This window comes from Amphiura filiformis, chromosome 9 (assembly GCF_039555335.1).
Source record: "Amphiura filiformis chromosome 9, Afil_fr2py, whole genome shotgun sequence".
NCBI classification, from domain to species: domain Eukaryota; kingdom Metazoa; phylum Echinodermata; class Ophiuroidea; order Amphilepidida; family Amphiuridae; genus Amphiura; species Amphiura filiformis.
The window spans coordinates 70,103,539-70,119,469 of NC_092636.1; the positions used below are offsets into that span (position 1 = coordinate 70,103,539).

At 34.4% G+C, this 15,931-nt stretch overlaps 1 protein-coding gene across 2 annotated transcripts in view; it reads left to right on the plus strand.

The window, feature by feature from the left end:
• Positions 1 to 13,080, plus strand: part of LOC140161401 (uncharacterized) — a 30,282-nt gene extending 17,202 nt beyond the window's left edge. The window contains exons 1-3 of one of the 2 annotated variants that reach the window (XM_072184918.1): positions 4,030 to 5,279; positions 8,852 to 8,992; positions 11,459 to 13,080. In XM_072184918.1, the coding sequence (XP_072041019.1) occupies positions 4,289 to 5,279; positions 8,852 to 8,992; positions 11,459 to 11,742 (1,416 nt within the window). In that variant the 5' untranslated portion in view covers positions 4,030 to 4,288 and the 3' untranslated portion in view covers positions 11,743 to 13,080. Of the gene's footprint in view, positions 1 to 4,029; positions 5,280 to 8,851; positions 8,993 to 11,458 lie in introns of those variants that run through there. The other variant, XM_072184917.1, reaches the window with a different exon arrangement.
• Positions 13,081 to 15,931: the final 2,851 nt, after the last annotated feature.

Here is a 15,931-nt window from a genome sequence, read left to right on the forward strand (position 1 = left end):
ATGTATTTTAATGCTGTGTAATATTTATGTCAGCTCATTTGTTATGGTTTCTAATAATGTATAATCTACGTGTATTTTAATGCTTAATGTTTGTCTCAGGGCCCTACTGAAAATCAACATTTTAATAAATAAATAAATAAATAAATAAATAAATAAATAAATAAATAAATAAATAAATAAATAAATAAATAAATAAATAAATAAATAAATAAATAAATAAATAAATAAATAAATAAATATTGTGTTGTCATTGTTGATGTTAGTGATCATTTTCCTATCTATAATAAATTACTGAATTTGGCGAATTGGTAAGGCTAAAAACTTCTACGGTTTACATTATTTTGGAAAATGGATTTTTGCGTTGTATAGAGTAAGGTTGTCCGCACCCCAATAAAACGTCCAATTTTGTTTTTGTTAATGGTGTCAAATAATGTTAATTACTTTAAAAAGCACTAAAAGCTCCCTGCGAGCTGAAACTTTTCACTCCAACACAATACACTAATGTTGACATAGCCTGAAATAGGCCTTTTGTCCTGTCATCGGTGTGAAGATATTATGCCTGAAGTCTCAACTATTACATGACACAGTAGAAATTAACATATATTGTTTATGCAACTAATTTGTCAACATTAGCATGTATTCTGTGTTCAACAGTGTTTGTTTTTATGGAAAACATAATTATAGTCAACAGTAGAGTGTTTGTTTATTGAATTAGTTTGTAAATGAAGGACAAATTAATCAGGGTTGCCAAACCTGTGGTTTGGTTACCCAAATGGGTGACTTTTGAACAATTTCCCTGAGATTTCCCTGGGCCTCAAGGAAGAACAGATGATTAATTGTGTTTTCAACTGATTGAGTGTCCCAGGTTAAAGAAGAAATAAAACAAAACAAACAAACAAAGTTCCCATAGGAACAGATCATGGTTAAGAAAAAAAATTGGGTGATTTTGCAGCAATGCAGGTGCAAGTCTGGTAAGGATAAGTATTTGGATGTCTTGAAAGCCTACATTTATTCAACTAAGGGACTGGGTCGGAGAGGGTTTGTCTGATACAGGAGCAGCTGACAGGTAATTTGTGTCTGTGCAAAATATTTAGGCCCATGTGGAACGTAAGTGTCCTACAAAATTGTAAATTTATTTTGGTTGTTCTGAGACTGCACTTCAAACTGTGCTGCATCAGGTGAAATTGCACCACAACTTTGAAAGTGGGGTGCACCCCAAGGTAACAAAATTAACTCAAACATTGAAATTGCATCTGAACTTCTCAATTGTAATTCTAAATGACAATATCCTCTCACATCACTAATCACATTAAATAGAACATTTAAAACAAAATGATATAAAATATCAGTACCACAAAAGACAGTGACCGCGAAAGACGGTGACCGCGAAAGACGGGTGACTGCTAGTTTATCAAGTTACCAAGTCTGCTTCTGTTTCTATCATTAATTTAACTCAAATTCCAACTCGGCTCTTCAACCAAACCAGAGATAACAACTTTCAAAATAATTTAAGTTTAGTCGATTGGAATTGCATCACGGATCTTACATATAATGCTTTTATTCATAAATTTGCTGATGTTTATAATTTTTATTTTCCAATTAGGTCAAAACGCCTCACTAAATCTAGCCGTCGTCGCATTCCTCGTAAACCTTGGATTGCCTCAGCGATTTTAAAATCTATTCTTCGCAAAGAAAATTTCACAAAAAGTATGTAAGTCGTCCTACTGAACTTGCTTATGTGGCTTATCGTAATAACCTTACTGCTTTAATCAGAATTTCTAAGCGTCGCTATTATGCTGAGAAACTTGAAGAATCTAAGTTTAATTCAAAGCAAACTTGGAATGTTCTTAATAACACTTGGGACGACAAAGAGGACCTAAAAATAGTCCTTCCTTTTTCAAAATTAATGATTCTCAAATTTCTGATCCTCAAATTATCGCCGACAATTTTAATTCTTATTTTGTTAATATTGGTCCTGATTTGGCACGTAACATTCATCATACAGACATTAATTTTCAACATTATATCAGATAAATCAATTCTTCCACCAGTTCTCTATTTTTCTCACCAACTGATGTAACAGAAGTCCTGTCCATCTGCAAAACATTGAAGTCTGGTGCTAGTAGCGGATTTGATGACATAAAACTGGACGTTGTTAAATCAGTCAGGGATTTAATAGCACCTCCTCTTGTTCATATATTTAAATTATCGTTAAGTTCTGGTGTATTGCCCGAAAAGCTCAAGATTGTTTAAGTAGTTCTTGTTTTTAAAAGTGGTGAGAATGATATTTTGGCAATTATAGGCCTATATTGGTCTTACCTGTTTTTTCTAAAATTTTGGAACGTATAATCCACAAAAGACTTCATAGTTTCATTCATAGCTTTGATTTACATCATAAAAATCAATTTGGGTTTTGTCCTAATTTTTCATCAGAAATGGTCATTCTTCAAACATATAATAATATTATTTCCGTTCTTGATAGGAGAAAATATACTATTGGGCTATTCCTGGCCCTCTCTCGAAGGCTTTCGACACCATAAACCATGCTATTCTTCTTTCCAGGCTTCCTCATTACGGTATTCGTGGCGTAGTCTTCGAGTGGTTCAGGAGCTATCTCACTAACAGATCTCAATTTGTTACTTATAATCATCATAAATCGTCTTTATTAAATATCTATTGCGGAGTTCCTCAAGGCTCAATTTTAGGGCCTTTATTTTTCATTATTTATATAAATGATTTAATGTCTGCTGGTAAAAATTCCCATTTTATTTTATATGCCGATGATACTTATATGTTGGTTTCTCACAATGATTTGAATCAATTAATTAGTAATATTAATTACGATCTTGCGAATATCTCTACTTGGTTCAAGGCGAATAAGTTATCTCTTAATATTAACAAAAGTAATTATATGATTTTTAAAAACAGGTTCAGTAACCGCAATTATCCAGATTTTCATATCGCCATTGATAATTATATTATTTCTCGAGTTTCCAGCACATAATTCCTTGGTTTAATTCTGGATGAATGCCTAACTTGGGAAGATTATTGCAAATACTGTCTGAAAATATTCTGGTATACGCTTCAGACTAAAGCACGTTTAACATGTAAACATCTTGTTCTCATTATATAATACTTTAGTTCATCCACATATTCATTACTGTAGTTTAATTTGGGCTGATCGTAATAATTGCAATTTAGATTTAGTTCATCGCAAACACTGTACATGATATTCATAATGTATCTAAAGCTGTATTTATGTATAAATGTACGAATAACGTACTGCCTATAAATTTGTCTGATTATTTTTTTTGCGGTCAATAGAATTCATAATTAATTCGCCTTCATAATGTTGTCTCTGATCTTGCCAGAAATACAATCAGAAGACATGGTCCCATTTTATGGAACGCCATTGAGACAACTATTCGTATTTGCTTTTCAGTTAAAAAATTTAAATTAATGTATAAATCAAATTAACTGTCCAAGTGGTGATTATTTCTATGTACTGATTGTTATTCAAGTTAAATACTAGTCTCATTTTTCTGTAGTCCTCACTTCCACACCATTCTGTCCATTTCGTGTCATTTGCTCTTATGCCCAGCTAATCATGCTTTTTACACGCTTGTTTTGTTCTTCCCAGTGGTCTTGACCAACTGTTTGGGAGTGTGGTTTTATTTTATAGATCTGCCTTTGGTGCTAACATGTATTTATTACTTGTAGGTCATGTCCCTGTCTACATATAAATGGTCTTTTTTGGTCATCCTTCCATTATGTATTATATATCTTTTCATTGCGTTGTTGATATGGTAAATAAATAAACTGAAACTGCAAACTGAAACTGAAATTCTTTTTCAGACTTACCCTGTATTAGCTTTGTACTTTACCCGAAGTATCAACATACTATTTGTGAACTCATAAGTCAATGAACCGAAAGATATTTATTTCAAAGCGAACAATACCATGACATATGACATGAACCGTGTCAGTTGACATCCAATTTACAGAGTTAACATGTTATGTATGTGTAATATTGGTTTTACACTGAATCCTGAGACTTTATGTTGCTGTTTCTACATTAAATGAAAGATGAAAGATACATTGCATTGTGCAGTTGAGTAATTTGGCAGTGTGAGAAGGAGTTAAAACGGGGTGTGGGTGTGTATGTGTCTTATGCTGAGACTGGGGTGAATCAAACACAATGATTCTAATCAATTGTTCAAGTTTCAACTGTTCAAGTTTCAACTGTTCAAGCTAATCTGCAACTGAACCAGTGGCTCTGACATTCAATATGGCCCTTTCAGATGATATGATTTGTTCGGATATAATGACTGCTTTCGAACCTGGTGGCAAAACGGATAAAATACCTGTTACGGTTGTAATGGATTTTTTGACGAGTAAATATCCGAACATAAAGACAACTGAGAAAAGAGGACGTCTATTTCAGAAGGCTTTTAAGAACATAGGCCATCAAATTAGAAGAATGAGACCGGGTTCGCGAGGGAAAATGAAACCAATTTGTTATTATTATGTTCGCATGATACACACAGTACCTGCGACTCCTGAAGAGTTGGAAAGAGAAACACAACCGAATTCAGAACCTATGTGTCAGAGAGTAGAACTTAGTGAAGAGCTTCATAAGGAAAACGAGTTAGATAAGGAAAAGCTCAGAAGGTTGGAAGCAGAAGCGAATGCAAATCTTCTAGAAATAAGGCTGGCTGAGCAACAAAAACAGCATCTAGCGGATAAAACTGGAATAATGAACGTCGTGAATAGCTTGAAAATGGAGTTAAAGATGGAACATTTGAGGAACGAAACGGCAGAAAAGGAACTTCAACATTCAGTGGCTAGACTAGATCTAGAACGGGATGTTAGATGGAAAGCTGTTCAGGATTTGACCAAGGTAAAACCTCAGACGCACAAATATGTACCCGAACTTGATTGCGGTCATACATCTAATTTGAATAAAACTCTTGGCACGGGCATATTTGGACGCGTAAAATTGCATCAGTATCAAGAACAGAAAATTGCAGTGAAGGATTTTTCACTGAATCCAAGGGGAGTCTCCAAAGCAACGTTAGAAACATGTGTTATTAGAGAGGCGAACATGATGCTTTCTTTCAAACCACATCCAAATATAGTCAATGTGTTAGGTGTTATAAAAACTGATGACAACCTAACGGACATCAACTCGCCTGGAATGTTGTTGGCGATAGAGTATGTGCACGGGAGGTCCTTGTGGACGCTTATCAAATCGGCAAAAAGTGATGCTAGAAAACGTGGTAAGAAACTATATATTAGAAATGAATTCGCTCTTAATACTGAATGATCAGTAGAATGGAGAGAACAAAATAATACGTTGGAAAATCTTTTTTTGTTGTTGATACTTATAAACTCTTAATATTGGGCAATTGAAGCATATATAAATACAATAATTATTAACTTATTGTTCACCACATCGGACCTGAAAAATGAGGGATATCAGACCGAAATTACCAAAATTACACGTCGCGGCACGAAAATCCCTGTTTATGCTACTATCTTCAGAAGTATGCCTACACCACTAGAACCATGACATGTGGTAGACATGATATGCTAAATAACTTGCACTGCTAATTATGAAAAGGTAACTACAAACAGAGTGTAGCATAACACTATTGTAAGTTGCTCGGGTAGGACACCCTATACTTAAAATGGAGCCTTTTCTGTGGACCACTATTTGAAGAAACATGATTTGTTTGTTTTTTCTCAGTAAATAATGTGAGATCTTCATTAATTACTTGTGGCTACTTACACTTTTGCCAACTTTGTTTGTGGTAAAACTACATTCACATCGGCCACTTTCATTTTGAACTAAAACATTACAATAGCAGAATGAACTAGGGCTATGTGGTCCATAGACTACGGGTACACAGCCGATGTTCAACGCTGAAAGACCTTGAATTATTTTATTGTATTATTAAGATGTCTAGAACGTCACGAGGATCACTCCTATCAATTTGCAGCTCAATTGGAGCATTAAAATGACCGTTGACACCTTCACGACCCCTTAATTATCTTGAATGAATTCAATTGTATTTTAAAGATGTTTAGAAGGTCACAAAAACCATTCCCATTAATGTTCATGTCAATTAGAGCATGTTTATGACATCTTAATGACCTTAATTGAATTTCAAAATATTTTTAATATGCTTAGAATGTCATAAGGATCATTGTATGCAAATGTCAGTCCAATTGGAGCATTTTGAGATTTTACCTTTGACCTATGAACTTAGACCTCTGAGGTCAAAGCCAACATTGATCAATTGTTCTATAATGCAGTTTCAGTATACCTAGTATGGACCTGCTTTACCCACCAAAGGCTTGGATATAGCTGATGTTGCTCATTTTAGCCCAACTTATCGGGTGCCCAAACTGACCTTAAATGAACTTTGACCCCACGTGTGTGACATCAATGTAAACTCTGGTTATTGACCATGCATCAGTGCAAGTGGTATTAATGTGCTACTTGGCATATAGCAGATATTAATTTTTGAAAATATTTGTAAAAAATTCTCATTTTGACCCCTGAGACACCAAAGTGATATTTGACAACAAATCCTATCCGGCAAATGACCTACCATATGACCAACCCATGTCACTTTCGTATGGCATTTGTAGAGGAGGTATCATTTTATAGCAAAATTAGGGGTGTTGGCTCCTGTGACCCCTATGTGACCTTCACCGAGGTCAATGGTCACTTTTCATCAACGGGAGTGCACAAATAGTCATTGTTCTAAGGTTTTATAAAAATCGGCCCGAGCACCTTCTAGCTACATTGATTTTAAAGGTCGATAGAAATTAATACATCGTGCCATATGTAAATGAGCTGGATGGTTTTGTTCGATAGGTAATGTAAATACACTTAATGTAAAACTTAATTTTTAACACGTACTGAATATGATTTTAAATAATAGCTACTTTTATTGTTGCTAATGAATTTAATGATTTTTTATAATAAACGTAGACTCGACATTACCATCCAATATTCATAACAAGAGTAAGACTATTTAAAATTATTTCTCCCCTGTTTATGAATCCAATTGTGGAGTCTGAAATTGAGAAAATTATAAACACATTTTATCCGAATAAGAGTGCAGGATATGATGGTATCGGAAACTTCATAACAACACAAGTAGTTAGTGAAATAACTTGTCCGTTGACAGCAATGTTTAACTTTTCTCCATCTACAATCTACAGCAAAGGAAATGTCCCAGAGCAACTAAAAGTAGCAAAAGTTATTCCAATATTAAAGCAAAAAATGATGATGCAACAATATTCTCAAATTACCGGCCGCGGCCAGTTTCAGTGTAACAGTGCGTGTCAAAAAGGTCCCATGTCACAGGGGTAAATGGCCAAACATGGCTTAAGCAGGCTGAACGCTAGTCAGTCGATGCCTATTGTTAAACAAGACCCACTCAGTCACTAAATTAGGCGCTTGAAACGATCAAATTCGGTGTTAAAATAAGCAAAATTTTTAGTCACACCTTTTCACGCAATAATTAATTTTCTTGGTCAAAGGAAAAGCAATAATTTTCATTTCTTCGGTAAATGTCAGAAGAAAACTATAATGCTTGGTACTGTATATTTTTTCAAACCCTGGTGTTAAACTTAGGTGTGAAATTTAGGCTTCTAGTGTAAGATATTCGATTTTCACAGGCTTCATTTTGCCCCGCGAGCTTTTTCTGGAGTTAAGGTATTTGCTTTTCAAAGTAACATAATTCGCTGACGAAAGATATTTCCCAACTTTCTAAAGCACATCATAATGGGCTATATGTCATAGTTTTGTCAGAATGGTTTTGAATGCATTTTTCAATTCCGATTTCCAATTTTGTCAAAATCAAGTCGCGAATGTACCCATGGATGGATGATTTTGCAAGCCACAATAGAAATATCGATTATTTCTGCTGGTTATATTAGAAATGAAGCACTGGTTGGACATTTTGGGAAAAAAGATGAAATCAAAACGGATATTCTGACAAAACTATAATATATAGACCCACACGATGTGTCTTACAGAGGTGGGAAATATATTTCTTTAGCGAATTATATTAGTTTGAAACGCTAAAACATGAATTCCGCAAAAAGCTCTCGGGCGAAATCAAAAATCTTACACTAAAAGACATAATTTCATGCCTAATTTTAACACCAGGATTTAAAAAAGTATATATCCAAGCACTATGTTTTTAATTGACATTATTGAAGCAAAAAAGTATTGTTTTATATTTGACCGAGAAAATTAATTTCAAAGCAAAAAGGTGTATTTCTGAATTATGCTGATTTCAACATGTATCGATCGACTTTTTGCGTGACTATGCATAACAAAAGAAGCTGGGACCACCGTTCACAGTGTAAGTTGGCAAACATTTCAACATTTTTCCAAACTTGCACAAACTTATACAAAGTTGTACCAGAAACTGCACAAAGTAGCGTAAAATTAGCATTTCTCTCGCGTGTTCAGATTAAATTTGCAAGATTGAATCTATATTTATGATTGTCAAGTCATGCTAATCCCTTCTATTCTGTTTTGCTTGATAATTAATTTGGTACTACTCGATGACAAATCGATGCTGTTTAGCTATAGTATACATTGATTACTACAAAAACAAAGTTATTTGATTTAATAGTCAACCAAAGTTAAGGGTACGTTCTTATGATTGACTCTTTATGTATGTATTGTATGTGATTATTTGAGTTGATGATAATTAAGAATTATCTATGCAAATTCATCATAATTTTTATTCCGCTACTTTGTCGTAAACGATTTAAGTGCAACGGTATTTAGTAAGCCTGTTATTTGTCGTTGTTATACTAGGTCTACCCTGGAAGATGATCTTGAAGGAGACTGCTGATGGTATCAATGCTCTTCACTCCATGAACATCATTCATAACGACTTAAAGGAGGATAATATCATGATCAGACATGACAACAAACGCCCAGTCATCATTGATTTTGGTAAGATTTTGGTATTTGCAAATTATTTCGGGGCCCCATTTCAGACCTCAAACAATTTTAGGACAACCCTTTTTTTCAGGAAATTGCGGGTAAATCCCATAGAAATCATGTACACTTTTTTCTTTCAATTTCCCTCGAAAAATGTGTGGCAAAGGTGCCTTAAGTTTAAGGGCCCTTGTGCATCAGACCCCATCAACTGTGTGTGATCATTTATATATATTACACCTTTCAACTAATGATTATATATTATGAGCAGGATTATAACTTCTGATACTACGGGGGCGATCAAAGGCAAGGTCGATACGATATTCAGAGTACATGTACGATATATTGGTAAGTTTGTATAAGGGAAAGTTGCAAACACTTGTTAGATGTATAAACTAGTCAAATTTTTTTAAGAAGCCACAAATCAAAATGTGATGAATTCATGACAAGACAAAACCCACATAATTTTTCAAAATGTAATACTCTTTAAATTGATACCTAATACGCTAGACACTTTTTACGCTAGACTCATTATGAATATTCGAGCGGATTGAACACTCGCATTTCAAATCGATCACGCGTCTAATAAAGCCAATGCATGGCATTGATGAATTGCCCGAAATATCCGGTCGTCCACTGTGCCTTCCAATTTTGGTGTTTGGTCCAGGATAGATCGGCACAAACACTTCATATAGTAATGCAGTGACAAAGTCAAGTTACAAAATATTTCCAAAAAATCATGAATTAAAAAAAAACATTGTTACTTTTCTCAAAACGTGCAGCAGTGGACCAGAGGATGTTTAAAGGCATTCCCGTGACCCAATGGGGTTTCTGACCTTGGTAAGTCTGGCTTTTGTACACATATGGTACAGTTGACCATACCTTGCATTGGGATTGTGTGCAAATATCTGGTGTTTTCATCCTTATATTTAACATTCAAAACATTGAGACTTATGAATATAATTAATGCAGTGGGACAATGTGAATGTTTCCTGTAAGATATGCAAATATAAGTTATAAGTCTCAACTATTAGCTTGTTGGCTGCATTTTTAAAATTACCATTTTGTGTGTGTGGCAATGGGGACTTTGCCTTTAAGATTAGGTTATATTGATCAAATTTCCCAATCACATTGTAGGAATGCCGTTAAGCCTCCTCTGGCAGTGGACTGAATGAGTTTTGAAAAAAAAACACCTCCAAGTCTTAAATCGAAGTAATTGCAATCTTATGGCATGAACAAGGTATTAAAAAACAATAAAAGACAAAATAAATCTTGACACGAAATGGCCTCTCCTGCAAAATAGCAAAATATAGATACGACTTTGTTGCATTCACATGACGAAATGTCCTAAGTTCTGATTTGATGTCATTATAGTTCACATATTGTTTTCCTTTGTCACTATTCCTCTAAACCCGTAGTGTTCCAACTTATAGAGCAACATTTTATGATATATGGTATCAAACGCTTTAGATAAATCTAAGTACATCCACAATTTTATTTTGTTCTACAGCACTATTAACAGTCCCCTCTGTTCCACTTGGAAATGAGGGTACCATCAAAGTGGGATATCGCTTTAAAACATCGGCAGCATTCAGAGAATTAAATGCAGTGAATAAAGACCACTATATTAACTTTGACACAAAGATGAATTTTATAATGCATGTGTCCTGTCCACTCTACTGCATGCTGTCGTATGTTGAAGCCTTACAGAGAAAGAAGAAGCTAGTCTAGATGCTTTTGACATGCGATGCCAGAGGAAGATCTTGTGGATTGTCTGGTCTCAGCACATTCTAAATAGACAGATAAAATCAATGACAAAGCAGCCACAACTGACAAACACCTTAAAAAAAACGTAGGCTAAAATTGGTTGGACATGTGCTACGCATGGTAAGTGAGAGAACACCAAAATGCTGTACAGACGGATACCAATTCATGGGAAGCGCAGACGTGGTCGGCCTAAAACTATACATGGAGTTTTGGACAAAATGATGGAGAGATCTCACACTCCTGGACACTGGCATGTCAGTTAATGAAGCAGAAGGGGCAGCTCAAGACCGGACCATTTGGAAGTTTGTTTTTTTGGAAGTTAGACAGAAAGTGCAGATAATGCATAATTATGCTCTCCAGTTAGTTATATATATCCCCCATCCCGCAGAGATAAATGTTAATGAGCTCCTTTTCTTTCCTTTCCCTCCTTTTCTTTTTTAATTTTTCTCCTTTCCACTCTTTTCCCCTGATTTTCCTTCCCTTGTTTTCCTTTCTTTCTTTTTATATCCTTTTTTTCTCTTTCTACCCGTATTTACTCTCTTTTTGAAGAATAAAAATCCTTAGATATTGGTAGGGGTTCCATACTCCTCAAAAAAATTCGACTACAGCCTCCGGGCCCCGACAAAACGAATTTTCCTTTTTAAGTCTATCAAAACTTGTTCTACATACTAAATTAAACATTCTTCTTCTCTGTTTTGTTTATTTGCTACAAAGGTAAAGCAACGTTTATCGACAAACCACGATGGAGTAAATACAAATTGAAAACAAAAGACGAACTGCAAGAATGGCGAGATGATTACCCTTGGATCGCCCCAGAGTTACTAGAGGACAGGGTACTCCCTTCTGAGTCAACCGATGCTTTTTCGTACGGATTCATCTGCCACTCCGTGTGCGATATGACAAGGTACCAAGATGAAACTCTAAAAAAAGTGTGGGAAAATCTCTATAGGTGTGAACCACGAGAGAGTCTACCAACAACCTTCTCATGGTTTGATTAAGATTGGTTACTGCCATTTAGACGCATATTTGTATTACAAACGTACGTGGTGGAAAGATAATTTATACATCCCAATTAGAATTAATGTCGAGCGTGTTTACAACATCATTTGACATAATGTCAAGTCGAAACTATAAGGTACGTAAATTTGACGTTCCAATGGGTTCAACCATGTTTACGTTCCTGTTGTTGACGTTGAAAGACTGACATTTCATTTGTAATTCTATAATTAGTATTTGTACTGCAATTTGGCAACATTTCGAGTGGTCCAAATCGCATAAAATTATGAGGTTTCGCCAAAGGTTGAACATTTTTAAGATGTTTATAATTGAGAACAACAATCAAGGCTAATGTATAAATGTATATCATCTACTTCTCGTGTATGCCAATTGTAATAGTGTGGCATGTGGTAAGTAGGCAAAAACTTGCAGTGATTAATATGCCATACCCCGTCACGTTTTGTGAAACAATCTCTACCCTGACATTGCTTACATGACTGAATGTTTGTACAATTTTGTTTTGTTTGTTGTTGTTTAATCTTTCTTTATGGAGGGTAAAATACATTCAGTACCAAGCATTGCTTTTCAAACAGGCCTTCTTACCGAAAAATAATGTGTACATTGTTCCAAGATATATGAAACATTGTTCAAGATAGTTATTGAAAGTGTGTTGTCTAACGGCTCAAAAATCAAATGCTGTGTGAACCCAAGCAGTCAAACAGAATAGTGAAAATATGAGCAATTTTGCCCTGAGTAATCATAAAAGTCAATGCCTTGTGGAAAGCAAAGCTGATGCGATAATCATTGCCCTCTTTGTTCATAATTTAGTTTTGCATTCATATTTTTCAATTTGTGAAATCATATTATAATTCAGACAAACCTTTCTTCACTGTATCTCTCGTATACAAACGCCTTTCACAATTCCGTGCTCGTGTCCTTTCCACGATTGTGGAATGAACTTCCCAGCTCTGTCCGCCAATCACCTTCCCTTAAGAATTTATGTAAATAATATTTCATGCAATGTACCATTTTGTTTATCTCTTCTGTGTGACTTCACAGTGTTATTATGTGTTTTCTTTTTTTTATAATTTATACTCATCCCTAGTATTTTATTTTGCCATAAGTTTCTTGGATTTCTGAAGAAGTGACTTTATAATCACATGATGTCATGCTGTTTTGTTGTGCATTTCTTTTGCAGCATTTTTGTTCTGTTTGTAGATGATCATGTATGAAAAAGTTATTTCTTCAGTTTTCCAAATCTATAAATTTATGTGTATTATAAGGAAAGAAAAACACACCGTGTTTGGACTTTTAAGTCCATTTCTTTCTTTCCTCGATTGTAATTTTATTGCTCATTCTGTTTTATGCATTGTTTGTAATTTGTGACAATTGAAATAAATATTATTGTTATAATAAACATGGCAGGTACACATATTAGTGTATTTTTGACTAATTGGTTTAGAGCATACTATACAGCCTGTCTCAAAAAAATTGTGCAAGTGAAAAGCGCCCTCTCTGGCAATTAGAAAATACCGCTGTGACATAATGCTTACATCAACGTCAAGGGCGTAGTCTTGGCTCTGAAATGCCGTTTGTTCTGTTCAATTTGCTTGTTTTAATCTCGAGATATGTTTAGTTAAAGACGAAAGGGTAAAATCACAATTGTGCCACTTTTACTAGGGAAGAGGGCTTTACATGTAACAGTGATAGCATCAAGTTTATCAAGAGTTCCTTCGTGAAATCAAAAAAATGCATCAATAACACAATACAAAATTTTGGACCGTTTTTACTGTTTTATCATGATGCAGGAATGATGATTCTCTTTTCCCACTTAAAAGAGATTAAAAGATAAATAAATATTTCGTATTCTGCTGTAAGAATTAAATACATGTGCATGTCAATGATTTTATCATGATTTTATCATGGTAAATGCTGTTCTCTTAGTCACTTAAGACATGTTAAAAGACAAACAAATATTGCGCACTTATACATGTTATAGGTTAAAGGCCCATTCAGTGATTTGCTCATCCGGACGATCGTAAAAATCATCAAAATTCAGATTTTGGTACCTTTGTAATTGGCATAGATGTGCTAACATAGCCTGCTAGTGGTTCGGTCGAAAGCCGTGTATTTTAGACAAAATAAAGCATTTGCATGATTCTGGACTTTTGATACTGACAGTACAAAAAGTCCGACTCGAGATCGAAAGAAGCTCACTCTCCACGTACCAACACGCGTTGCGTATTGTTTCTACTACTTATTACATCAGTAGCTACTATTTTAAACAAAATACACAATTTTAACTGTTTTTCATATTTGAATTGACCGTTAGTTTGCCTCGGTGACCTTTAATTGCTTATTTTGTTTTCTACTACAAAATTGTAGCTTAAAAGCGTCTGTTTTAAATCAATTTAGCCTCTACTTTCCCCGTGTTAGAAACACTGGACTAGGAAGTTTTTCCAGTCGATTGGTGGCGCACTGTACGAAAATCTCGATTTTCTCAGAGTTGAAGTAGAAAACCTTTTAAAACTTCTGTTTTTTGACTAATTTGTCGATGTATTCAGGGGAAAAGTGGTTTAATGTAATTCTGTAGACTTATTCTTTATTTCTAAGCAACTCTGACAAATTTCCATTTTTTAAATGTTCCTGTGAAATCACTGAAAGGGCCTTTAATGAACGCGTATTACTTGTTGGGAGAGATATTAGACAAAATAATGCACGCGTGCTGATGTTGATGCGTCTAATGCATGCGCCCCGAGAGGAGGAGTGAAATAGACGCATCAACATCAGCTATCATTGATTTACATGTACAGCTCTCTTCCCTAGTAAAAGTGGCACAATTGTGATTTTACCCTTTCGTTGTTAATTAAACATATCTCGAAATTGGAACAAGCAAATTGAACAGAACAAACGGCATTTGAGAGCTAAGACTGCGCCCGTGACGTTGATGTAAGCATTATGTCACAACGGTATTCTCTAATTGCCATAGAAGGCGCTTTTTACTTGCACAATTTTTTTTAGACAGGCTGTATTGTACGTGACATGAAAAAAATACACATGGATTCTTATTCATAACAAGATAATATATAATGCATTGTTGTGGGTGTAGCGGCAGTTGTAAGTTAATAAATGAATAAAAAATAAATGTCAAAAATGAAACTCTAACGTAATTTGCAATGATAACTACCAATGTATAGTAGTACATTGCCAGTGCGCCATAACAGATCTGGTGACCCAAGTAGCAGCGTATTAGTCATATTAACTTTAATGGGTAAATATACCGGTAATAGAACAAGTGAACCAGATAGCAGCTCAGTGACCCAATACACACATATTGTACATGGAAAACACTGTGACAATACGTAGTGTATTGTCACTTTGAAGACCGTGCTTGGAAGAGTATGCTGTATGCTAGCATACCCACGCAGAAATTTTTATGTCAAATATATATCAAAAGTATATCAAAAATATGTTAAATGGCATGTTGATACAAATTTGATATATCAAAACTATGTCAAATAGATTTTGACATATATTTGATTGTATCAAATATGTGTCAAAAAAATTGAAGTATGTCAAAACTATGTCAAATTTAACTTAGATTCTCAAATGAAAAGTATGAGGGTCAAATTTGTGTCAAAATTGTGTCAAATCTGTGTCAAATTTGACTTAAAAAATTTTTTGTATGTCAAATTTGTGTCAAAATTTACTTAGTCATTTTCCTGATAATTTCAGTGTGTCAAAATTATGTCAAATCCAACTCAGAAAAATTTTTTGTATGTCAAATTGGTGTCAAATTTTACTTAGTCATTTTCATGATAATTTCATTGTGTCAAATTTGTGTCAAATTTTACTTAGCCATTTTGTTGATAATTTCATTGTGTCAAAATTGTGTCAAATCCAACTTATACATTTTACTGACCAAATGCATGTACATTGTAAAATGAAACATTGTTTTATCTTTTTTAGCATCATTGAATTTTTAGAATCAAACATCATGATCAGTAGAGAATATGAATTTAATGACCGCATAGAATATTTACTGTTTATCATGGTTTATTGAAACTACATATCAAGACATAAGATCAAGATCTGACATGATATAAGGCTTTGTATAATGTGAAAAGAAACTGAACAAAAAGGTGTTGTTCAACAATGTTTTAATATAAAATAATTCACTGACGTTTCGTA